Here is a 27,102-nt window from a genome sequence, read left to right as displayed (position 1 = left end):
TTCTACATATAGTGGTTCTACGCTGAACCCGTTTGGAAGAAGGACGGTAGTGTGATGAAATTGGAATATCCGAATAAATAGCGAGTGTATTGCTAAAACGTATTTGAGGCTACGTCAATTATTCGCCATTTTTTCTACCTTCCTGCCGCAGCTATGGAAGCGAACAGATTTGCACTTTGCAGCTGCGGCCTTGCTGTCATGTTTTTTGCCTTCCACCCTGTCAATGGAGACGTGAGCTATTCTGTTGCAGAGGAGATGAAACGTGGATCTGTGATCAGCAATATTGCAAAGGATCTTGGACTGGATTTACGCGGTCTGTCCGCTCGCAAAGCCCGAATTGATACCGAGGACAACGACATTCAGTACTGCAGCGTCAACCTCAACAACGGAGACTTGATCGTACAAGAAAGGATCGATAGAGAAGGGCTTTGTGCGAAAAAGGCATCGTGTGTTCTGAAGCAGGAACTTGTGCTGGAAAATCCATTAGAGCTGCATCGTATTAGTATTCGTGTTCAGGATATTAACGACAATTCACCGCAGTTTAAGGAGGATTCACTTAAGATTGAAATTCAGGAATCGGCTGTTAAGGGGGCACGTTTTCAACTGGATGAGGCGCACGATGCAGACATAGGAGAATATGCTGTTCAGGGCTACTCACTGCAAGAGAATGATCACTTTAAATTACATGTTAAGTCAAAGGGAAGCGGGAGAAAATATGGCGAGTTAGTCCTGGATAAAGAATTGGACAGAGAGGACAAAAAAGAGATTGTGCTTTTGCTTACTGCATTTGACGGTGGCTCTCCTCAGAGATCAGGTACTGTAGTAATACACGTCACTGTACTTGATGCTAATGATAATCTACCAGTGTTTAGTCAGGCCGTTTATAAAGCCAGTTTACCTGAAAACTCTCCTGTGGATACACTGGTTATAACTGTGACTGCAACTGATGCAGACGAGGGAGTGAACGGTGAAGTTAGTTACGGATTCGACCATGTTTCAGATGGAAACCAAGTTTTCTTACTAAACTCTAAAACTGGAGACGTTACAGTTGCTGGAGCTATTGATTTTGAAAGAGAGTCGTCATATGAAATGCAGATCAGTGCAAAAGACGGTCTTGGATTGGCGTCATATGCAACGTTAATTATTGAAGTGACTGATATAAATGACAACGCCCCAGTTATATCCCTGAAATCACTGACTAACCCCATACCTGAGAACGTGTCACCTGGTACAGAGGTGGGCATCATTAACGTGCAGGACAGAGACTCTGAGAATAACAGACAGGTTCGCTGCTCCATTCAACAAAATGTCCCTTTTAAGTTAGTTCCGTCTATTAAAAACTATTATTCTCTGGTGACCACAGGACAACTGGACCGTGAACTAGTGTCAGATTACAACATTACAATCACTGCCACTGACGAGGGCTCTCCACCTCTGTCCTCCTCTAAAACTGTTCAGTTATCTGTAGCTGACATCAACGACAACCCACCTGTGTTTGAGGAACAGTCCTACAGCGCATATGTGACTGAAAATAACAAACCTGGCTCCACTTTATGTTCCGTCACTGCTCGAGACCCCGACTGGAGACAAAACGGCACAGTGGTTTATTCTCTGTTACCTGGCGAGGTGAACGGTGCCCCGGTGTCCTCCTATCTATCAGTTAACGGAGACACGGGGGTGATCCACGCTGTGAGGTCGTTTGATTATGAACAGTTCAGGAGCTTTAAAGTCCACGTGATGGCCAGAGACAACGGTTCTCCTCCTCTCAGCAGCAACATGACCGTCAGCGTCTTCATATCGGATGTGAACGACAACTCTCCTCAGATACTGTACCCCGCCCCGGAGGGCAACTCCTTCATGACCGAGCTGGTCCCCAAAGCTGCACACGGAGGCTCTCTGGTGTCCAAAGTGATCGCGGTGGACGCGGACTCCGGACAGAACGCCTGGCTGTCCTATCATATAGTCAAATCCACTGATCCGGGACTTTTCACTATTGGTGTCCACAGCGGAGAGATCAGGACACAGCGGGACATTTCTGAATCTGACAGCATGAAACAGAACCTTATTGTGGCGGTGAAAGATAACGGACAGCCCTCTCTGTCTGCCACCTGTTCCATGTATTTACTTATTTCTGATAACTTGGCTGAGGTGCCAGAGCTGAAGGACATTTCTTATGATGAGAAGAATTCAAAACTGACCTCTTACCTGATCATCGCTTTGGTCTCTGTCTCCACCTTTTTCCTGACCTTCATCATCATCATCCTGGGTGTGAGGTTTTGTCGCAGGAGAAAGCCCAGACTGTTGTTTGACGGAGCTGTTGCCATCCCCAGCGCTTATCTCCCTCCTAATTACGCAGATGTTGACGGCACAGGAACTTTACGCAGCACTTACAATTATGACGCCTACCTGACAACAGGTTCTCGAACCAGTGACTTTAAGTTCGTGACATCTTACAATGACAACACACTGCCTGCTGACCAGACTCTGAGGAAAAGTCCTTCTGACTTTGCAGATGCTTTTGGAGACTGTGATTCTTCTCCTGAGGTAGGGACAGTCGTTATCCATCTTTCGACTTCTCTCTGCACTTTAAAGTTGTCTTTCTTTCTCTATCTATATACTGAACAATTGAAACAATGTAAGGCACGACACAATTTGTCTCAAAAAACCATACAACTTAATTTTCATTATTTGAATCCGTTCTGAAATGCCTGAAATAAGCACAGTGTTTTGGTTTTCTTGTCAGATTTATTTTATAGCTATTGTTCAGGGGTTCTACTTCAGTAACGTTTGATGGGCTGATCTTTTTTGTACCTCTTTTCCCCAATACGAGATTTTCTGTTCAATCACATACTTATTTTGTCTCCTGAGTAGATGCAACTTGTGTGTTGGGTCTCTGTCCGTGGTGCTGAACTTTGGAGTTACTGTTGTGAATACTCCGGAGCTACTACCCATTTCTTCTATATTTCCACCTCTCAATCATCTTGGGTCACTCTTTAGTCCTCCAATATCTTTTCTTGACCCGCCTGGGTATTATATCACAATTAACATAAGTGTTGTTTAATGCAGTTAAAGGTTACTCCCCTTTGAATAAAAAAATTATAATAACAAACAACAACAGGGAAATAGCATTGAAATGGGTGTAAGCCGTTTGTTGTTAATGCAGCGGTTTTTTGTGAAACATTTCATGAATCCATAACAAAAGTATTTCACGTAGATTTTCACGTCCCTTGTTTTGCATCCTCTTATGTCTTCAATTTCGAACCGAATTTAAATCAAAAACTTATTTTTTCTCCAACCGTGCAATATGAAATACATCCTGCAGTTCTTCTCTGCTGTGTTTACGCAAGCTGTGCCTTTGTTTAGATTGTGTTTTATGATGTAATTTCTTTTGGGATGAAACTGGAGGCAGACTTTTGCATGTTCCCAGTCAAAATGACCTGGATGTTTTTAAGAGAGAGTAAGAAAGTTTACTGAATTGGTGACGAGTTTCTAAGCGCTCTTGATCTATTCAGCTTTAAACCCTAAAGGACACTTTCTTTGGTCAAACATTACCTCACATTCAGGGAATGTTTTGTAACTCGTGTCACTATGAACTGCCATTGGTGGTTCACATCGATAGGAGACACAATATTGTGTCAAGATATTTAGTGAACAAGTATCTCACCTTACTTCCATACGGAAAACACTTTAAAGTGACTGATTACTTTCCTCTTTACCTAATGATATAAACCTTTAGTCGAACTTTAAGACCAAACGATGTGATTAAAAAGTTGAATCACTTTTGTTACACTGTAATATTTCCTCTGTACTCACGGTGTCACTATAGACCAATGGAGTCGAATATTTAGCCTGATTTGCACACCACCCATTATAGGGATCGACCACCCGTGTGTTCTTCACAGCCTTCAACAAAGACGACAACTGCTCGACAGGCAGATACAGTGACTGAATAGCGTGTTTTTAGTGATTGGAACTATACAGTTCTATTTCGCGTTGTGCCATTTAAGATGATGCACAAACGGTGCATTATTCAAAGCTGCGGCTTTGTCTTTTTCTTTGTTATGGTGCAGTACGCACACGGAGACCTGAGCTATTCGGTACAGGAGGAGCTGAAGCGCGGATCTGTTATTGGGAATATCGCTAAGGATCTCGGACTGGAAGTGGGAAGACTGTCTGCTCGCAAAGCTCGTGTTGACATGGAGGGAAACGAAAGAGAGTATTGTGGAATTAATCTTCGAAGCGGGGATTTATTGGTTGCGGAAAGAATAGACAGAGAGGAGCATTGTGGAGAAAAGCCTTCGTGCGTTCTGAAATTCGACTTGCTATTGGAGAATCCTTTGGAGTTACACCGGTTGTCTCTGCAGGTGCAGGACGTGAACGACAATGCACCAATTTTCCCGAAGGATACAGTAAAGCTGGAAATACGAGAGTCAGCTGACAGAGGAGCTAAGTATCGCATTAACGCAGCTCACGATGCAGACATAGGCAAGAATTCAGTTGAAAGCTACATTTTGGAACAAAACCCTCACTTTGTGTTTAGTATTCAGACGACAAGTGCAGGCAGTAAATATGGTGAATTGGTTTTAAATAAGGAGCTAGACCGAGAGGAGCAGCAGGAAATGAAATTATTGCTCACGGCTGTGGATGGTGGCTCTCCTCAGAGATCCGGGACTGTAGCGATACACGTCATTGTACTAGATGCTAATGATAACGCCCCGGTGTTTACTGAGGCCGTATATGCAGCCGCATTACCAGAAAACTCGCATTTGAAAACCAAAATTATCACCGTAAGTGCATCAGACGCAGACGAAGGTGTCAATGGAGAGGTTACATATGAATTTAGCCGACTCTCTGATAAATCAAAAAAGATATTTTCACTTGATGAGAAAACGGGAGAAATCAGTGTGACAGGCGAGATAGATTATGAAGACGGATCCAAATATGAAGTGTTTGTCGAGGCTAAAGATGGTTATGGGCTGTCTTCAGAAGCAAAAGTGATTATTGATATTACTGATGTGAATGACAATGCTCCAGTTATTTATCTAAAGTCACTGACCAACCCCATACCTGAGAACGTGTCACCTGGTTCAGAGGTGGGCATCATTAACGTGCAGGACAGAGACTCTGAGAATAACAGACAGGTTCGCTGCTCCATTCAACAAAATGTCCCTTTTAAGTTAGTTCCTTCCATTAAAAACTATTATTCTCTGGTGACCACAGGACAACTGGACCGTGAACTAGTGTCAGATTACAACATTACAATCACTGTCACTGACGAGGGCTCTCCACCTCTGTCCTCCTCTAAAACTGTTCAGTTATCTGTAGCTGACATCAACGACAACCCACCTGTGTTTGAGGAACAGTCCTACAGCGCATATGTGACTGAAAATAACAAACCTGGCTCCACTTTATGTTCCGTTACTGCTCGAGACCCCGACTGGAGACAAAACGGCACAGTAGTTTATTCTCTGTTATCTGGTGAGGTGAACGGTGCCTCGGTGTCCTCCTATGTATCAGTTAACGGAGACACGGGGGTGATCCACGCTGTGAGGTCGTTTGATTATGAGCAGTTCAGGAGCTTTAAAGTCCACGTGATGGCCAGAGACAACGGTTCTCCTCCGCTCAGCAGCAACGTGACCGTCAGCGTCTTCATATCGGATGTGAACGACAACTCTCCTCAGATACTGTACCCCGCCCCGGAGGGCAACTCCTTCATGACCGAGCTGGTCCCCAAAGCTGCACACGGAGGCTCTCTGGTGTCCAAAGTGATCGCGGTGGACGCGGACTCCGGACAGAAACGCCTGGCTGTCCTATCATATAGTCAAATCCACTGATCCGGGACTTTTCACTATTGGTGTCCACAGCGGAGAGATCAGGACACAGCGGGACATTTCTGAATCTGACAGCATGAAACAGAACCTTATTGTGGCGGTGAAAGATAACGGACAGCCCTCTCTGTCTGCCACCTGTTCCATGTATTTACTTATTTCTGATAACTTGGCTGAGGTGCCAGAGCTGAAGGACATTTCTTTTGATGAGAAGAATTCAAAACTGACCTCTTACCTGATCATCGCGCTGGTCTCTGTCTCCACCTTTTTCCTGACCTTCATCATCATCATCCTGGGTGTGAGGTTTTGTCGCAGGAGAAAGCCCAGACTGTTGTTTGATGGAGCTGTCGCCATCCCCAGCGCTTATCTCCCTCCTAATTACGCAGATGTTGACGGCACAGGAACTTTACGCAGCACTTACAATTATGACGCCTACCTGACAACAGGTTCTCGAACCAGTGACTTTAAGTTCGTGACGTCTTACAATGACAACACACTGCCTGCTGACCAGACTCTGAGGAAAAGTCCTTCTGACTTTGCAGAGGCCTTTGGAGACTGCGATTCTTCTCCTGAGGTAAGACCGGGTGTCATATTCCGCTCAACACATCAATTTGCATCTTAACAATTCAACAAAACCCCCAGAGAAATTTAAACATGCCTGTCTTGCCTTTTTAAATGGCAAATTAACAATCTACAATGCGTGTGCTATGAAGATTATTTCTATAGATTCAATCCATTTTAGAAATATTCAACTTTTACTCTAAAGTCCTTTGTTCCTTTACGCTCATCCTGAACTTATTGGAGCATACTTCTCTTCACAGTTAAGGTTGAGTATTCTGGTGTCTTCCAATAGTTCAGAGAAGAGTTATCCACTCTTGTATGCAGGTAATTTAATTTGTGGTCATTCAAGAGACAGTAAAAACTTGTCCCCCCCTTAAAGCTGTATCACTTGACCACAAAGTTTCTGTGTGTCTCTGTCCTCGGGGCTGAACCTCACTTTTGCACTTGAGATGCATTTTCAAGCATTTCAGATTAGTTTCACTAACTAACTTGTTTTGCCAATGAGGCTCTGAATTAAAGTCCAGTAGATTTAGTTGATGCTTTCAGGAATTTTGAAGTGTTGAATATCATTGAGACCAACTTGACAACCGGTTCCAGATGCCGTAAATTTATGCCAAACAACACTGTGTGCTGACCATAATGATGAAATGTCCTTGTAACTTTCCTCATGCATTTAGAGAAGTCGATGGTTCTCATAGGGACACACTCAATATCACTAACGTCATCTTCAGTGTTCTGCAAAAGGCATTCTTTGGTTTTGGCTTAGATAACTCTACCTGGTATCATTTTACTGTATTGCTAGTTTGGCTTTTATGCAGGTGATTTAGAATTCACGTGACACATTGAGTTTAGTTTTTTTTTTAATTTAGTCTCACATGAAAAACTTTTCAAGATACGTTCTTGTTATTTTGTGCTTGGAGCTGTTTTTTTGTTGCATTTTTGTGTGTTTAGAGATACGTAACCCATGTGGTTCTTGCAATTTTCATTTAACCCTTTCCTGATTCTCTTGAAGATCTCAGCCATTCGGATTTTTCACAATATTGCTTATTTTCTTTGAGTATTTTTGTATCAACGGTCATTTGATGTTTAATATTGAAGCTGTATGAACAAGTTGAACATGAAGTGTGAGTTTGTCCTGGTTTGTTAGTTGTCTCTCTTTCCTAAGTTGGTCCTTGTGTAGAAGTTTGAACATTGTAAGAAATACAGTGCGTTGTTCTAAATTACTGGATGCATTGATTTGATTTTAAAACTGTTTAAGGAATATTTGAAAGCACACAACAGTTCAGATTACATCTATAACAGTCAACAGATTGTCCTGGAGGTTCAGCCTCAAAGGTTAATGTGCAGTACTAAATTTCACAAAGCGTTAAGAAATTTTTCTTCGGAATTCTACAGGTTTAAGTTAAAAATGAATAACGGTTCCCCTTTTGTCGTCAGACAAATAATAGGTTCTTCGCTTTTTCAAATTATAGTTTTTAAACTTGGAGTGTCCCAGAGGAACGGTTAAAGCAACTTACTGTTTATTTAGCTTTTTCCTTATTAAACATGCGCCAATTAGAACAGTAATTTTCAGTTTTTTATCAAAATCCAGTCACGGTAGAGATGAATATTTTTAATAACAGTTATGTTATACCCAACTTATGCTCATGGTGTCAGTGTGCACCAGTCAACCAGTAGTGATTCTCCACCCTTCAGTGTCATCGAATTTAAAGCCTCATTCTGCTTTTGTGCCGCAATTCACAAGCACAGCTGCGTGTTTGACTGGATTGTGACGTCTTTTTGGTTTATTTCGAGAAATCACAGATGCGTCGTTGATATATATTAACCTACTTGGGAATTGTTTTAAGGAATATTTGCTTTTCCTCGCAATAACAATGGGATGCTTTAGATTCTCACTGCACGGCCTGGCTTTCATTTTTCTTGCCGTCCTCCCCGTCAATGGAGACGTGAGCTACTCTGTTCCGGAAGAGATGAAACGTGGATCTGTAATCGGAAATATTGCAAAGGATCTGGGGCTTGACTTGGGCAGACTGTCCGCTCGCAAAGCCCGGATTGATACCGAGGACAACGGTGTTAAGTACTGCAGTGTAGATCTGAAGACCGGAGACTTGGTCGTACAGGAAAGGATCGACAGAGAAGGGCTTTGTGCGAAAAAAGGCATCCTGTGTTTTGAAGCAGGAACTTGTGCTGGAAAATCCGTTAGAGCTTCATCGTATTAGTATCCGTGTCCAGGATATTAACGATAATTCACCGCAGTTTAAGGAGGATTCACTTAAGATTGAAATCCACGAATCGGAAGACAAGGGTGCACATTTTCTTTTAGGAGAAGCGCACGATGGAGACATTGGGGAAAATGCTGTTCAAGGTTACTCACTTCAGCAGAACGAACATTTTAAATTAAATGTTAAAACGAAAGCAGGGGGACGAAAATACTGTGAATTGGTCTTAGACAAAGAATTGGACAGAGAGGAAAAAGAAGAGCTTATGCTGTTGCTTACTGCATTTGATGGTGGCTCTCCTCAGAGATCAGGTACTGTAGTGATACACGTCACTGTGCTGGATGCTAATGATAATGTGCCAGTGTTTAGCCAGGCCATTTATAAAGCCAGTCTGCCTGAAAACTCTCCTCTGGATACACTGGTTATAACTGTGAGTGCAACTGACGCTGACGATGGTTTGCATAGTGAAGTCACGTATGCATTCGATCATGTTTCAGATGAAAATAGCAACGTGTTCTCTTTAAACCCCAAAACTGGAGAGGTGAGAGTAGCTGGAGCTATTGATTATGAGAAAGTGTCATCATATGAAATGCAGATCAGCGCGAAAGATGGTCTGGGATTAGTTTCTTATGTAACGTTAATAATTGAAGTTAATGATATAAATGACAACGCCCCAGTTATATCCCTGAAATCACTGACTAACCCCATACCTGAGAACGTGTCACCTGGTTCAGAGGTGGGCATCGTTAACGTGCAGGACAGAGACTCTGAGAATAATAGACAGGTTCGCTGCTCCATTCAACAAAATGTCCCTTTTAAGTTAGTTCCTTCTATTAAAAACTATTATTCTCTGGTGACCACAGGAGAACTGGACCGTGAACTAGTGTCAGATTACAACATTACAATCACTGCCACTGACGAGGGCTCTCCACCTCTGTCCTCCTCTAAAACTGTTCAGTTATCTGTAGCTGACATCAACGACAACCCACCTGTGTTTGAGGAACAGTCCTACAGCGCATATGTGACCGAAAATAACAAACCTGGCTCCACTTTATGTTCCGTTACTGCTCGAGACCCAGACTGGAGACAAAACGGTACAGTGATTTATTCTCTGTTACCTGGTGAGGTGAACGGTGCCTCGGTGTCCTCCTACGTATCAGTTAATGGAGACACGGGGGTGATCCACGCTGTGAGGTCGTTTGATTATGAACAGTTCAGGAGCTTTAAAGTCCACGTGATGGCCAGAGACAACGGTTCTCCTCCGCTCAGCAGCAAACGTGACCGTCAGCGTCTTCATATCGGATGTGAACGACAACTCTCCTCAGATACTGTACCCCGCCCCGGAGGGCAACTCCTTCATGACCGAGCTGGTCCCCAAAGCTGCACACGGAGGCTCTCTGGTGTCCAAAGTGATCGCGGTGGACGCGGACTCCGGACAGAACGCCTGGCTGTCCTATCATATAGTCAAATCCACTGATCCGGGACTTTTCACTATCGGTGTCCACAGCGGAGAGATCAGGACACAGCGGGACATTTCTGAGTCTGACAGCATGAAACAGAACCTTATTGTGGCGGTGAAAGATAACGGACAGCCCTCTCTGTCTGCCACCTGTTCCATGTATTTACTTATTTCTGATAACTTGGCTGAGGTGCCAGAGCTGAAGGACATTTCTTATGATGAGAAGAATTCAAAACTGACCTCTTACCTCATCATCGCTTTGGTCTCCGTCTCCACCTTTTTCCTGACCTTCATCATCATCATCCTGGGTGTGAGGTTTTGTCGCAGGAGAAAGCCCAGACTGTTATTTGATGGAGCTGTCGCCATCCCCAGCGCTTATCTCCCTCCTAATTACGCAGATGTTGATGCTACAGGAACTTTACGCAGCACTTACAATTATGACGCCTACCTGACAACAGGTTCTCGAACCAGTGACTTTAAGTTCGTGACATCTTACAACGACAACACACTGCCTGCTGACCAGACTCTGAGGAAAAGTCCTTCTGACTTTGCTGATGCTTTTGGAGACTGTGATTCTTCTCCTGAGGTAGGGACAGTCGTTATCCATCTTTCGACTTCTCTCTGCACTTTACAGTTTTCTTTCTTTCTCTATCTATATACTGAACAATTGAAACAATGTAAGGCACGACACAATTTGTCTCAAAAATCCATACAACTTATGTTTCATTATTTGAATTCGTTCTGAAATGCCTGAAATAAGCACAGTGTTTTGGTTATCTTCTCGGAATTATTTTCTAGCTATTGTTCAGGGGTTCTACTTCAGTAACGTTTGATGGGCTGATATTTTTTTACCTGTTATCCCCAATACGAGATTATCTGTTCAATCATCGATGTGATTTATTGTGTCTCCTGAGTAGGCGCAGCCTGAGCGTTGTGTCTCTGTCCGTGGTCCTGAACTTTGCAGTTAATGTTGTGTATACTCCAGCTACTACCAATGTCTTCTATATTCCCACCTCTCAATCATCTTGCATCACTCTTTAGTCCTCCAATATCTTTTCTTGACCCACCTGTGTATTATATCACAATCAACATAAGTGTTGTTTAATGCAGTTAAAGGTTACTCTCCTTTGAATACAAAAATATAATATAAAAAACAACAGGCAAATGGCATTGAAATGGGTGTAAGCCGTTTATTTTTAATGCAGCATTTTGTTCTGAAACATTTCATGAATCCATAACAAAAGTATTCACGTTGATTTTCACGCCCTAGTGTTGCATCCTCTTATGTCTTCAATTGCAAACTGAATTTAAATCAAAAACAGATTTTTCTCCACCCGTCCAATATGAAATACATCCTGCAATTCTTCTCTGCTGTGTTTACGCAAGATGTGCCTTTGTTTAGATTGTGTTTTATTGTGTAATTTCTTTTGGGACAAAACTGGAGGCAGACTTTTGCATGTTCCCAGTCAAAATGACCTGGATGTTTTTAAGAGAGAGTAAGAAAGTTTACTGAATTGGAGACGAGTTTCTAAGCACTCTTGATCTATTCAGCTTTAAACCCTAAAGGACACTTTCTTTGATCGAACATTACCTCACATTCAGGGAATGTTTTGTAACTGGTGTCACTATGAACTGCCATTGGTGGTTCACTTCGATAGGAGACACAATATTGTGTCAAGATATTTAGTGAACAAGTATCTCACCTTACTTCCATACGGAAAACACTTTAAAGTGACTGATTACTTTCCTCTTTACCTCATGATATAAACCTTTAGTCGAACTTTCAGACCAAACGATGTGATTTAAAAATTGAATCACTTTTGTTATACTGTAATATTTCCTCTGTACTCACGGTGTCACTATAGACCAATGGAGTCGAATATTTAGCCTGATTTGCACACAACACCCATTATAGGGATCGACCACCCGTGTGTTCTTCACAGCCTTCAACAAAGACGACAACTGCTCGACAGGCAGATACAGTGACTGAATAGCGTGTTTTTAGTGATTGGAACTATACAGTTCTATTTCGCGTTGTGCCATTTAAGATGATGCACAAACGGTGCATTATTCAAAGCTGCGGCTTTGTCTTTTTCTTTGTTATGGTGCAGTACGCACACGGAGACCTGAGCTATTCGGTACAGGAGGAGCTGAAGCGCGGATCTGTTATTGGGAATATCGCTAAGGATCTCGGACTGGAAGTGGGAAGACTGTCTGCTCGCAAAGCTCGTGTTGACATGGAGGGAAACGAAAGAGAGTATTGTGGAATTAATCTTCGAAGCGGGGATTTATTGGTTGCGGAAAGAATAGACAGAGAGGAGCATTGTGGAGAAAAGCCTTCGTGCGTTCTGAAATTCGACTTGCTATTGGAGAATCCTTTGGAGTTACACCGGTTGTCTCTGCAGGTGCAGGACGTGAACGACAATGCACCAATTTTCCCGAAGGATACAGTAAAGCTGGAAATACGAGAGTCAGCTGACAGAGGAGCTAAGTATCGCATTAACGCAGCTCACGATGCAGACATAGGCAAGAATTCAGTTGAAAGCTACATTTTGGAACAAAACCCTCACTTTGTGTTTAGTATTCAGACGACAAGTGCAGGCAGTAAATATGGTGAATTGGTTTTAAATAAGGAGCTAGACCGAGAGGAGCAGCAGGAAATGAAATTATTGCTCACGGCTGTGGATGGTGGCTCTCCTCAGAGATCCGGGACTGTAGCGATACACGTCATTGTACTAGATGCTAATGATAACGCCCCGGTGTTTACTGAGGCCGTATATGCAGCCGCATTACCAGAAAACTCGCATTTGAAAACCAAAATTATCACCGTAAGTGCATCAGACGCAGACGAAGGTGTCAATGGAGAGGTTACATATGAATTTAGCCGACTCTCTGATAAATCAAAAAAGATATTTTCACTTGATGAGAAAACGGGAGAAATCAGTGTGACAGGCGAGATAGATTATGAAGACGGATCCAAATATGAAGTGTTTGTCGAGCTAAAGATGGTTATGGGCTGTCTTCAGAAGCAAAAGTGATTATTGATATTACTGATGTGAATGACAATGCTCCAGTTATTTATCTAAAGTCACTGACCAACCCCATACCTGAGAACGTGTCACCTGGTTCAGAGGTGGGCATCATTAACGTGCAGGACAGAGACTCTGAGAATAACAGACAGGTTCGCTGCTCCATTCAACAAAATGTCCCTTTTAAGTTAGTTCCTTCCATTAAAAACTATTATTCTCTGGTGACCACAGGACAACTGGACCGTGAACTAGTGTCAGATTACAACATTACAATCACTGTCACTGACGAGGGCTCTCCACCTCTGTCCTCCTCTAAAACTGTTCAGTTATCTGTAGCTGACATCAACGACAACCCACCTGTGTTTGAGGAACAGTCCTACAGCGCATATGTGACTGAAAATAACAAACCTGGCTCCACTTTATGTTCCGTTACTGCTCGAGACCCCGACTGGAGACAAAACGGCACAGTAGTTTATTCTCTGTTATCTGGTGAGGTGAACGGTGCCTCGGTGTCCTCCTATGTATCAGTTAACGGAGACACGGGGGTGATCCACGCTGTGAGGTCGTTTGATTATGAGCAGTTCAGGAGCTTTAAAGTCCACGTGATGGCCAGAGACAACGGTTCTCCTCCGCTCAGCAGCAACGTGACCGTCAGCGTCTTCATATCGGATGTGAACGACAACTCTCCTCAGATACTGTACCCCGCCCCGGAGGGCAACTCCTTCATGACCGAGCTGGTCCCCAAAGCTGCACACGGAGGCTCTCTGGTGTCCAAAGTGATCGCGGTGGACGCGGACTCCGGACAGAACGCCTGGCTGTCCTATCATATAGTCAAATCCACTGATCCGGGACTTTTCACTATTGGTGTCCACAGCGGAGAGATCAGGACACAGCGGGACATTTCTGAATCTGACAGCATGAAACAGAACCTTATTGTGGCGGTGAAAGATAACGGACAGCCCTCTCTGTCTGCCACCTGTTCCATGTATTTACTTATTTCTGATAACTTGGCTGAGGTGCCAGAGCTGAAGGACATTTCTTTTGATGAGAAGAATTCAAAACTGACCTCTTACCTGATCATCGCGCTGGTCTCTGTCTCCACCTTTTTCCTGACCTTCATCATCATCATCCTGGGTGTGAGGTTTTGTCGCAGGAGAAAGCCCAGACTGTTGTTTGATGGAGCTGTCGCCATCCCCAGCGCTTATCTCCCTCCTAATTACGCAGATGTTGACGGCACAGGAACTTTACGCAGCACTTACAATTATGACGCCTACCTGACAACAGGTTCTCGAACCAGTGACTTTAAGTTCGTGACGTCTTACAATGACAACACACTGCCTGCTGACCAGACTCTGAGGAAAAGTCCTTCTGACTTTGCAGAGGCCTTTGGAGACTGCGATTCTTCTCCTGAGGTAAGACCGGGTGTCATATTCCGCTCAACACATCAATTTGCATCTTAACAATTCAACAAAACCCCCAGAGAAATTTAAACATGCCTGTCTTGCCTTTTTAAATGGCAAATTAACAATCTACAATGCGTGTGCTATGAAGATTATTTCTATAGATTCAATCCATTTTAGAAATATTCAACTTTTACTCTAAAGTCCTTTGTTCCTTTACGCTCATCCTGAACTTATTGGAGCATACTTCTCTTCACAGTTAAGGTTGAGTATTCTGGTGTCTTCCAATAGTTCAGAGAAGAGTTATCCACTCTTGTATGCAGGTAATTTAATTTGTGGTCATTCAAGAGACAGTAAAACTTGTCCCCCCCTTAAAGCTGTATCACTTGACCACAAAGTTTCTGTGTGTCTCTGTCCTCGGGGCTGAACCTCACTTTTGCACTTGAGATGCATTTTCAAGCATTTCAGATTAGTTTCACTAACTAACTTGTTTTGCCAATGAGGCTCTGAATTAAAGTCCAGTAGATTTAGTTGATGCTTTCAGGAATTTTGAAGTGTTGAATATCATTGAGACCAACTTGACAACCGGTTCCAGATGCCGTAAATTTATGCCAAACAACACTGTGTGCTGACCATAATGATGAAATGTCCTTGTAACTTTCCTCATGCATTTAGAGAAGTCGATGGTTCTCATAGGGACACACTCAATATCACTAACGTCATCTTCAGTGTTCTGCAAAAGGCATTCTTTGGTTTTGGCTTAGATAACTCTACCTGGTATCATTTTACTGTATTGCTAGTTTGGCTTTTATGCAGGTGATTTAGAATTCACGTGACACATTGAGTTTAGTTTTTTTTTTAATTTAGTCTCACATGAAAAACTTTTCAAGATACGTTCTTTGTTATTTTGTGCTTGGAGCTGTTTTTTTGTTGCATTTTTGTGTGTTTAGAGATACGTAACCCATGTGGTTCTTGCAATTTTCATTTAACCCTTTCCTGATTCTCTTGAAGATCTCAGCCATTCGGATTTTTCACAATATTGCTTATTTTCTTTGAGTATTTTTGTATCAACGGTCATTTGATGTTTAATATTGAAGCTGTATGAACAAGTTGAACATGAAGTGTGAGTTTGTCCTGGTTTGTTAGTTGTCTCTCTTTCCTAAGTTGGTCCTTGTGTAGAAGTTTGAACATTGTAAGAAATACAGTGCGTTGTTCTAAATTACTGGATGCATTGATTTGATTTTAAAACTGTTTAAGGAATATTTGAAAGCACACAACAGTTCAGATTACATCTATAACAGTCAACAGATTGTCCTGGAGGTTCAGCCTCAAAGGTTAATGTGCAGTACTAAATTTCACAAAGCGTTAAGAAATTTTTCTTCGGAATTCTACAGGTTTAAGTTAAAAATGAATAACGGTTCCCCTTTTGTCGTCAGACAAATAATAGGTTCTTCGCTTTTTCAAATTATAGTTTTTAAACTTGGAGTGTCCCAGAGGAACGGTTAAAGCAACTTACTGTTTATTTAGCTTTTTCCTTATTAAACATGCGCCAATTAGAACAGTAATTTTCAGTTTTTTATCAAAATCCAGTCACGGTAGAGATGAATATTTTTAATAACAGTTATGTTATACCCAACTTATGCTCATGGTGTCAGTGTGCACCAGTCAACCAGTAGTGATTCTCCACCCTTCAGTGTCATCGAATTTAAAGCCTCATTCTGCTTTTGTGCCGCAATTCACAAGCACAGCTGCGTGTTTGACTGGATTGTGACGTCTTTTTGGTTTATTTCGAGAAATCACAGATGCGTCGTTGATATATATTAACCTACTTGGGAATTGTTTTAAGGAATATTTGCTTTTCCTCGCAATAACAATGGGATGCTTTAGATTCTCACTGCACGGCCTGGCTTTCATTTTTCTTGCCGTCCTCCCCGTCAATGGAGACGTGAGCTACTCTGTTCCGGAAGAGATGAAACGTGGATCTGTAATCGGAAATATTGCAAAGGATCTGGGGCTTGACTTGGGCAGACTGTCCGCTCGCAAAGCCCGGATTGATACCGAGGACAACGGTGTTAAGTACTGCAGTGTAGATCTGAAGACCGGAGACTTGGTCGTACAGGAAAGGATCGACAGAGAAGGGCTTTGTGCGAAAAAGGCATCCTGTGTTTTGAAGCAGGAACTTGTGCTGGAAAATCCGTTAGAGCTTCATCGTATTAGTATCCGTGTCCAGGATATTAACGATAATTCACCGCAGTTTAAGGAGGATTCACTTAAGATTGAAATCCACGAATCGGAAGACAAGGGTGCACATTTTCTTTTAGGAGAAGCGCACGATGGAGACATTGGGGAAAATGCTGTTCAAGGTTACTCACTTCAGCAGAACGAACATTTTAAATTAAATGTTAAAACGAAAGCAGGGGGACGAAAATACTGTGAATTGGTCTTAGACAAAGAATTGGACAGAGAGGAAAAAGAAGAGCTTATGCTGTTGCTTACTGCATTTGATGGTGGCTCTCCTCAGAGATCAGGTACTGTAGTGATACACGTCACTGTGCTGGATGCTAATGATAATGTGCCAGTGTTTAGCCAGGCCATTTATAAAGCCAGTCTGCCTGAAAACTCTCCTCTGGATACACTGGTTATAACTGTGAGTGCAACTGACGCTGACGATGGTTTGCATAGTGAAGTCACGTATGCATTCGATCATGTTTCAGATGAAAATAGCAACGTGTTCTCTTTAAACCCCAAAACTGGAGAGGTGAGAGTAGCTGGAGCTATTGATTATGAGAAAGTGTCATCATATGAAATGCAGATCAGCGCGAAAGATGGTCTGGGATTAGTTTCTTATGTAACGTTAATAATTGAAGTTAATGATATAAATGACAACGCCCCAGTTATATCCCTGAAATCACTGACTAACCCCATACCTGAGAACGTGTCACCTGGTTCAGAGGTGGGCATCGTTAACGTGCAGGACAGAGACTCTGAGAATAATAGACAGGTTCGCTGCTCCATTCAACAAAATGTCCCTTTTAAGTTAGTTCCTTCTATTAAAAACTATTATTCTCTGGTGACCACAGGAGAACTGGACCGTGAACTAGTGTCAGATTACAACATTACAATCACTGCCACTGACGAGGGCTCTCCACCTCTGTCCTCCTCTAAAACTGTTCAGTTATCTGTAGCTGACATCAACGACAACCCACCTGTGTTTGAGGAACAGTCCTACAGCGCATATGTGACCGAAAATAACAAACCTGGCTCCACTTTATGTTCCGTTACTGCTCGAGACCCAGACTGGAGACAAAACGGTACAGTGATTTATTCTCTGTTACCTGGTGAGGTGAACGGTGCCTCGGTGTCCTCCTACGTATCAGTTAATGGAGACACGGGGGTGATCCACGCTGTGAGGTCGTTTGATTATGAACAGTTCAGGAGCTTTAAAGTCCACGTGATGGCCAGAGACAACGGTTCTCCTCCGCTCAGCAGCAACGTGACCGTCAGCGTCTTCATATCGGATGTGAACGACAACTCTCCTCAGATACTGTACCCCGCCCCGGAGGGCAACTCCTTCATGACCGAGCTGGTCCCCAAAGCTGCACACGGAGGCTCTCTGGTGTCCAAAGTGATCGCGGTGGACGCGGACTCCGGACAGAACGCCTGGCTGTCCTATCATATAGTCAAATCCACTGATCCGGGACTTTTCACTATCGGTGTCCACAGCGGAGAGATCAGGACACAGCGGGACATTTCTGAGTCTGACAGCATGAAACAGAACCTTATTGTGGCGGTGAAAGATAACGGACAGCCCTCTCTGTCTGCCACCTGTTCCATGTATTTACTTATTTCTGATAACTTGGCTGAGGTGCCAGAGCTGAAGGACATTTCTTATGATGAGAAGAATTCAAAACTGACCTCTTACCTCATCATCGCTTTGGTCTCCGTCTCCACCTTTTTCCTGACCTTCATCATCATCATCCTGGGTGTGAGGTTTTGTCGCAGGAGAAAGCCCAGACTGTTATTTGATGGAGCTGTCGCCATCCCCAGCGCTTATCTCCCTCCTAATTACGCAGATGTTGATGCTACAGGAACTTTACGCAGCACTTACAATTATGACGCCTACCTGACAACAGGTTCTCGAACCAGTGACTTTAAGTTCGTGACATCTTACAACGACAACACACTGCCTGCTGACCAGACTCTGAGGAAAAGTCCTTCTGACTTTGCTGATGCTTTTGGAGACTGTGATTCTTCTCCTGAGGTAGGGACAGTCGTTATCCATCTTTCGACTTCTCTCTGCACTTTACAGTTTTCTTTCTTTCTCTATCTATATACTGAACAATTGAAACAATGTAAGGCACGACACAATTTGTCTCAAAAATCCATACAACTTATGTTTCATTATTTGAATTCGTTCTGAAATGCCTGAAATAAGCACAGTGTTTTGGTTATCTTCTCGGAATTATTTTCTAGCTATTGTTCAGGGGTTCTACTTCAGTAACGTTTGATGGGCTGATATTTTTTTTACCTGTTATCCCCAATACGAGATTATCTGTTCAATCATCGATGTGATTTATTGTGTCTCCTGAGTAGGCGCAGCCTGAGCGTTGTGTCTCTGTCCGTGGTCCTGAACTTTGCAGTTAATGTTGTGTATACTCCAGCTACTACCAATGTCTTCTATATTCCCACCTCTCAATCATCTTGCATCACTCTTTAGTCCTCCAATATCTTTTCTTGACCCACCTGTGTATTATATCACAATCAACATAAGTGTTGTTTAATGCAGTTAAAGGTTACTCTCCTTTGAATACAAAAATATAATATAAAAAACAACAGGCAAATGGCATTGAAATGGGTGTAAGCCGTTTATTTTTAATGCAGCATTTTGTTCTGAAACATTTCATGAATCCATAACAAAAGTATTTCACGTTGATTTTCACGCCCCTAGTGTTGCATCCTCTTATGTCTTCAATTGCAAACTGAATTTAAATCAAAAACAGATTTTTCTCCACCCGTCCAATATGAAATACATCCTGCAATTCTTCTCTGCTGTGTTTACGCAAGATGTGCCTTTGTTTAGATTGTGTTTTATTGTGTAATTTCTTTTGGGACAAAACTGGAGGCAGACTTTTGCATGTTCCCAGTCAAAATGACCTGGATGTTTTTAAGAGAGAGTAAGAAAGTTTACTGAATTGGAGACGAGTTTCTAAGCACTCTTGATCTATTCAGCTTTAAACCCTAAAGGACACTTTCTTTGATCGAACATTACCTCACATTCAGGGAATGTTTTGTAACTGGTGTCACTATGAACTGCCATTGGTGGTTCACTTCGATAGGAGACACAATATTGTGTCAAGATATTTAGTGAACAAGTATCTCACCTTACTTCCATACGGAAAACACTTTAAAGTGACTGATTACTTTCCTCTTTACCTCATGATATAAACCTTTAGTCGAACTTTCAGACCAAACGATGTGATTTAAAAATTTGAATCACTTTTGTTATACTGTAATATTTCCTCTGTACTCACGGTGTCACTATAGACCAATGGAGTCGAATATTTAGCCTGATTTGCACACAACACCCATTATAGGGATCGACCACCCGTGTGTTCTTCACAGCCTTCAACAAAGACGACAACTGCTCGACAGGCAGATACAGTGACTGAATAGCGTGTTTTTAGTGATTGGAACTATACAGTTCTATTTCGCGTTGTGCCATTTAAGATGGTGCACAAACGGTGCATTATTCAAAGCTGCGGCTTTGTCTTTTTCTTTGTTATGGTGCAGTACGCACACGGAGACCTGAGCTATTCGGTACAGGAGGAGCTGAAGCGCGGATCTGTTATTGGGAATATCGCTAAGGATCTCGGACTGGAAGTGGGAAGACTGTCTGCTCGCAAAGCTCGTGTTGACATGGAGGGAAACGAAAGAGAGTATTGTGGAATTAATCTTCGAAGCGGGGATTTATTGGTTGCGGAAAGAATAGACAGAGAGGAGCATTGTGGAGAAAAGCCTTCGTGCGTTCTGAAATTCGACTTGCTATTGGAGAATCCTTTGGAGTTACACCGGTTGTCTCTGCAGGTGCAGGACGTGAACGACAATGCACCAATTTTCCCGAAGGATACAGTAAAGCTGGAAATACACGAGTCAGCTGACAGAGGAGCTAAGTATCGCATTAACGCAGCTCACGATGCAGACATAGGCAAGAATTCAGTTGAAAGCTACATTTTGGAACAAAACCCTCACTTTGTGTTTAGTATTCAGACGACAAGTGCAGGCAGTAAATATGGTGAATTGGTTTTAAATAAGGAGCTAGACCGAGAGGAGCAGCAGGAAATGAAATTATTGCTCACGGCTGTGGATGGTGGCTCTCCTCAGAGATCCGGGACTGTAGCGATACACGTCATTGTACTAGATGCTAATGATAACGCCCCGGTGTTTACTGAGGCCGTTTATACAGCCGCAATACCAGAAAACTCGCATTTGAAAACCAAAATTATCACCGTAAGTGCATCAGACGCAGACGAAGGTGTCAATGGAGAGGTTACATATGAATTTAGCCGACTCTCTGATAAATCAAAAAAGATATTTTCACTTGATGAGAAAACGGGAGAAATCAGTGTGACAGGCGAGATAGATTATGAAGACGGATCCAAATATGAAGTGTTTGTGGAAGCTAAAGATGGTTATGGGCTGTCTTCAGAAGCAAAAGTGATTATTGATATTACTGATGTGAATGACAATGCTCCAGTTATATATCTAAAGTCACTGACTAACCCCATACCTGAGAACGTGTCTCCTGGTTCAGAGGTGGGCATCATTAACGTGCAGGACAGAGACTCTGAGAATAACAGACAGGTTCGCTGCTTCATTCAACAAAATGTCCCTTTTAAGTTAGTTCCTTCTATTAAAAACTATTATTCTCTGGTGACCACAGGACAACTGGACCGTGAACTAGTGTCAGATTACAACATTACAATCACTGCCACTGACGAGGGCTCTCCACCTCTGTCCTCCTCTAAAACTGTTCAGTTATCTGTAGCTGACATCAACGACAACCCACCTGTGTTTGAGGAACAGTCCTACAGCGCATATGTGACTGAAAATAACAAACCTGGCTCCACTTTATGTTCTGTTACTGCTCGAGACCCAGACTGGAGACAAAACGGTACAGTGATTTATTCCCTGTTACCAGGTGAGGTGAATGGTGCCCAGGTGTCCTCCTATCTATCAGTTAACGGAGACACGGGGGGGATCCACGCTGTGAGGTTGTTTGATTATGAACAGTTCAGGAGCTTTAAAGTCCACGTGATGGCCAGAGACAACGGTTCTCCTCCGCTCAGCAGCAACGTGACCGTCAGCGTCTTCATATCGGATGTGAACGACAACTCTCCTCAGATACTGTACCCCGCCCCGGAGGGCAACTCCTTCATGACCGAGCTGGTCCCCAAAGCTGCACACGGAGGCTCTCTGGTGTCCAAAGTGATCGCGGTGGACGCGGACTCCGGACAGAACGCCTGGCTGTCCTATCATATAGTTAAATCTACTGATCCGGGACTTTTCACTATTGGTGTCCACAGCGGAGAGATCAGGACACAGCGGGACATTTCGGTATCAGACAGCATGAAACAGAACCTCATTGTGGCGGTGAAAGATAACGGACAGCCCTCTCTGTCTGCCACCTGCTCCATGTATTTACTTATTTCTGATAACTTGGCTGAGGTGCCAGAGCTGAAGGACATTTCTTATGATGAGAATAATTCAAAACTGACCTCTTACCTGATCATCGCTTTGGTCTCTGTCTCCACCTTTTTCCTGACCTTCATCATCATCATCCTGGGTGTGAGGTTTTGTCGCAGGAGAAAGCCCAGACTGTTGTTTGACGGAGCTGTCGCCATCCCCAGCGCTTATCTCCCTCCTAATTACGCAGATGTTGATGGCACAGGAACTTTACGCAGCACTTACAATTATGACGCCTACCTGACAACAGGTTCCAGAACCAGTGACTTTAAGTTCGTGACATCTTACAATGACAACACACTGCCTGCTGACCAGACTCTGAGGAAAAGTCCTTCTGACTTTGCTGATGCCTTTGGAGACTGTGATTCTTCTCCTGAGGTAAGACCGGGTGTCATATTCCGCTCAACACATCAATTTGCATCTTAACAATTCAACAAAACCCCCAGAGAAATTTAAACATGCCTGTCTTGCCTTTTTAAATGGCAAATTAACAATGTACAATGCGTGTGCTATGAAGATTATTTCTATAGATTCAATCCATTTTAGAAATATTCAACTTTTACTCTAAAGTCCTTTGTTCCTTTACGCTCATCATGAACTTATTGGAGCATACTTCTCTTCTCAGTTAAGGTTGAGTATTCTGGTGTCTTCCAATAGTTCAGAGAAGAGTTATCCACTCTTGTATGCAGGTATTTCAATTTGTGGTCATTCAAGAGACAGTAAAATCTTACATTAAAGCTGTATCACTTGACCACAAAGTTTCTGTGTGTCTCTGTCCTTGGTGCTGAACCTCACTTTTGCACTTGAGATGCATTTTCAAACATTTCAGATTAGTTTCACTAACTAACTTGTTGTGCCAATGAGGCTCTGAATAAAAGTCCAGTAGAATTAGTTGATGCTTTCTGGAATTTTGAAGTGTTGAATATCATTGAGACCAACTTGACAACAGGTTCCAGATGCCGTAAATTTATGCCAAACAACACTGTGTGCTGACCATAATGATGAAATGTCCTTGTAACTTTCCTCATGCATTTAGAGAAGTCAATGGTTCTCATAGGGACACACTCAATATCACTAAAGTCATCTTCAGTGTTCTGCAAAAGGCATTCTTTTGTTTTTGCTTAGATAACTCTACCTGGTATCATTTTACTGTATTGCTAGTTTGGCTTTTATGCAGGTGATTTAGAATTCACGTGACACATTGAGTTTAGTTTTTTTTTAAATTTAGTCTCACATGAAAAACTTTTCAAGATACGTTCTTTGTTATTTTGTGCTTGGAGCTGTTTTTTGTTGCATTTTTGTGTGTTTAGAGATACGTAATCCATGTGGTTCTTGCAATTTTCCTTTAACCCTTTCCTGATTCTCTTGAAGATCTCAGCCATTCGGATTTTTCCCATTATTGCTTATTTACTTTGAGTATTTTTGTATCAACGGTCATTTGATGTTTAATATTGAAGCTGTATGAACAAGTTAAACATGAAGTGTGAGTTTGTCCTGGTTTGTTAGTTGTCTCTCTTTCCTAAGTTGGTCCTTGTGTAGAAGTTTGAACATTGTAAGAAATACAGTGCGTTGTTCTAAATTACTGGATTGCATTGATTTGATTTTAAAACTGTTTAAGGAATATTTGAAAGCACACAACAGTTCAGATTACATCTATAACAGTCAACAGATTGTCCTGGAGGTTCAGCCTCAAAGGTTAATGTGCAGTACTAAATTTCACAAAGCGTTAAGACATTTTTCTTCGGAATTCTACAGGTTTAAGTTAAAAAGGAATAAGCATTCCCCTTTTGTCGTCAGACAAATGATAGGTTCTTCGCTTTTTCAAATTATATTTTTTAAACTTGGAGTGTCCCAGAGGGACGGTTACAGCAACTTACTGTTTGTTTAGCTTTTTCCTTATTAAACATGCGCCAATTAGAACAGTCATTTTCTTGTTTTTATCAAAATCCAGTCACGGAAGAGTTGAATATTTTAAAATACACAGATATGTTATACCTAACTTATGCTCATGGTGTCAGTGTGCACCAGTCAACCAGTAATGATTCTCCACCCTTCAGTTTCATCGAATTTGAAGCCTCATTCTGCTTTTGTGCCGCAATTCACAAGCACAGCTGCGTGTTTGACTGGATTGTGACGTCTTTTTGGTTTATTTCGAGAAATCACAGATGCGTCGTTGATATATATTAACGTCCTTGGGAATTGTTTTAAGGAATATTTGCTTTTCCTCGCAATAACAATGGGATGCTTTAGATTCTCGCTGCACGACCTGGCTTTCATTTTTCTTGCCGTCCTCCCCGTCAATGGAGACGTGAGCTACTCTGTTCCGGAAGAGATGAAACGTGGAGCTGTAATCGGGAATATTGCAAAGGATCTGGGGCTTGACTTGGGCAGACTGTCCGCTCGCAAAGCCCGGATTGATACCGAGGACAACGGTGTTAAGTACTGCAGTGTAAATCTGAAGACCGGAGACTTGGTCGTACAGGAAAGGATCGACAGAGAAGGGCTTTGTGCGAAAAAGGCATCGTGCGTTCTACAACAGGAACTTGTGCTGGAAAATCCATTAGAGCTTCATCGTATTAGTATCCGTGTCCAGGATATTAACGATAATTCACCGCAGTTTAAGGAGGATTCACTTAAGATTGAAATTAGGGAATCGGCTGTCAAAGGTGCACATTTTCTTTTAGGAGAAGCGCACGATGGAGACATTGGGGAAAATGCTGTTCAAGGTTACTCACTTCAGCAGAACGAACATTTTAAATTAAATGTTAACACGAAAGCAGGGGGAAGAAAATACTGTGAATTGGTCTTAGACAAAGAATTGGACAGAGAGGAAAAAGAAGAGCTTATGCTGTTGCTTACTGCATTTGATGGTGGCTCTCCTCAGAGATCAGGTACTGTAGTAATACACGTCACTGTGCTGGATGCTAATGATAATGTGCCAGTGTTTAGTCAGGCCGTTTATAAAGCTAGTCTGCCTGAAAACTCTCCTCTGGATACACTTGTTACCACCATAAGTGCAACTGACGCTGACGATGGTTTGAATAGTGAAGTCACGTATGCATTCGATCATGTTTCAGATGAAAATAGCAACGTGTTCTCTTTAAACCCCAAAACTGGAGAGGTGAGAGTAGCTGGAGCTATTGATTATGAGAAAGTGTCATCATATGAAATGCAGATCAGCGCCAAAGACGGTCTGGGATTAGTTTCTTATGTAACGTTAATAATTGAAGTTAATGATATAAATGACAACTCCCCAGTTATATCCCTGAAATCGCTGACTAACCCCATACCAGAGAACGCGTCACCTGGTTCAGAGGTGGGCATCGTTAACGTGCAGGACAGAGACTCTGAGAATAACAGACAGGTTCGCTGCTCCATTCAACAAAATGTCCCTTTTAAGTTAGTTCCTTCTATTAAAAACTATTATTCTCTGGTGACCACAGGACAACTGGACCGTGAACTAGTGTCAGATTACAACATTACAATCACTGCCACTGACGAGGGCTCTCCACCTCTGTCCTCCTCTAAAACTGTTCAGTTATCTGTAGCTGACATCAACGACAACCCACCTGTGTTTGAGGAACTGTCCTACAGCGCATATGTGACTGAAAATAACAAACCTGGCTCCACGTTATGTTCCGTTACTGCTCGAGACCCCGACTGGAGACAAAACGGTACAGTGATTTATTCTCTCTTACCTGGGGAGGTGAACGGTGCACAGGTATCCTCCTACGTATCAGTTAACGGAGACACGGGGGTGATCCACGCTGTGAGGTCGTTTGATTATGAACAGTTCAGGAGCTTTAAAGTCCACGTGATGGCCAGAGACAACGGTTCTCCTCCCCTCAGCAGCAACGTGACCGTCAGCGTCTTCATATCGGATGTGAACGACAACTCTCCTCAGATACTGTACCCCGCCCCGGAGGGCAACTCCTTCATGACCGAGCTGGTCCCCAAAGCTGCACACGGAGGCTCTCTGGTGTCCAAAGTGATCGCGGTGGACGCGGACTCCGGACAGAACGCCTGGCTGTCCTATCATATAGTCAAATCCACTGATCCGGGACTTTTCACTATTGGTGTCCACAGCGGAGAGATCAGGACACAGCGGGACATTTCTGAGTCTGACAGCATGAAACAGAACCTCATTGTGACGGTGAAAGATAACGGACAGCCCTCTCTGTCTGCCACCTGTTCCATGTATTTACTTATTTCTGATAACTTGGCTGAGGTGCCAGAACTGAAGGACATTTCTTATGACGAGAAGAATTCAAAACTGACCTCTTACCTGATCATCGCGCTGGTCTCTGTCTCCACCTTTTTCCTGACCTTCATCATTATCATCCTGGGTGTGAGGTTTTGTCGCAGGAGAAAGCCCAGACTGTTATTTGATGGAGCTGTCGCCATCCCCAGCGCTTATCTCCCTCCTAATTACGCAGATGTTGATGCTACAGGAACTTTACGCAGCACTTACAACTATGACGCCTACCTGACAACAGGTTCTCGAACCAGTGACTTTAAATTCGTGACATCTTACAATGACAACACACTGCCTGCTGACCAGACTCTGAGGAAAAGTCCTTCTGACTTTGCTGATGCCTTTGGAGACTGTGATTCTTCTCCTGAGGTAGGATCAGGTGTCACATATTACTCAGAATATTAGAATTTGCATTTGAACAATTCACCTAAACCCCTTAGGAAAACATGTACTTGCCTGTGTTGCCTTGTCTTTTTTTTAAATGACCGATTCACAATGTGTAGCACGGGTGCAAAGAAGACGTCAAACCGACCTTTATTCTAAAGTAATTTGTTCCAATACTCATGGAGTATACTTCTCTTCTTATTTTAGGTTGAGTTCTTGTGGTA

The 27,102-nt window shown here is 42.7% G+C and overlaps 2 protein-coding genes and 3 pseudogenes across 20 annotated transcripts in view; all 5 read left to right on the top strand.

The window, feature by feature from the left end:
• Positions 1-27,102, top strand: part of LOC117768880 (protocadherin gamma-A11-like) — a 253,231-nt gene that overhangs the window by 36,261 nt on the left and 189,868 nt on the right. For 2 of the 19 annotated variants that reach the window (XM_034597351.1, XM_034597331.1), the window contains exon 1: positions 16,210-18,757. The exons of 12 other annotated variants lie outside the window; for them this stretch is intronic. In XM_034597351.1, the coding sequence (XP_034453242.1) occupies positions 16,370-18,757 (2,388 nt within the window). In that variant the 5' untranslated portion in view covers positions 16,210-16,369. Of the gene's footprint in view, positions 1-22; positions 2,545-16,209; positions 18,758-24,337; positions 26,864-27,102 lie in introns of those variants that run through there. 5 more of the 19 variants (XM_034597352.1, XM_034597332.1, XM_034597328.1 and 2 more) reach the window with 4 other exon arrangements.
• On the top strand, positions 3,897-6,450 carry LOC117769772 (annotated as a pseudogene).
• LOC117769771 lies at positions 7,880-11,035 on the top strand (annotated as a pseudogene).
• On the top strand, positions 12,009-16,172 carry LOC117769770 (annotated as a pseudogene).
• LOC117769769 (protocadherin gamma-A12-like) lies at positions 20,121-24,278 on the top strand. Its single transcript, XM_034598895.1, has 2 exons — positions 20,121-22,617; positions 24,258-24,278. The coding sequence occupies exons 1-2, from the start codon at positions 20,224-20,226 to the stop codon at positions 24,276-24,278; spliced, it is 2,415 nt and encodes an 804-aa protein (XP_034454786.1). The 5' UTR covers positions 20,121-20,223.

The sequence above is a fragment of the Hippoglossus hippoglossus genome, chromosome 10 (assembly GCF_009819705.1).
Source record: "Hippoglossus hippoglossus isolate fHipHip1 chromosome 10, fHipHip1.pri, whole genome shotgun sequence".
NCBI classification, from domain to species: domain Eukaryota; kingdom Metazoa; phylum Chordata; class Actinopteri; order Pleuronectiformes; family Pleuronectidae; genus Hippoglossus; species Hippoglossus hippoglossus.
The sequence above is the reverse complement of the archived record's forward strand: the minus strand, read 5'-3'. Positions and strand labels throughout refer to the sequence as shown.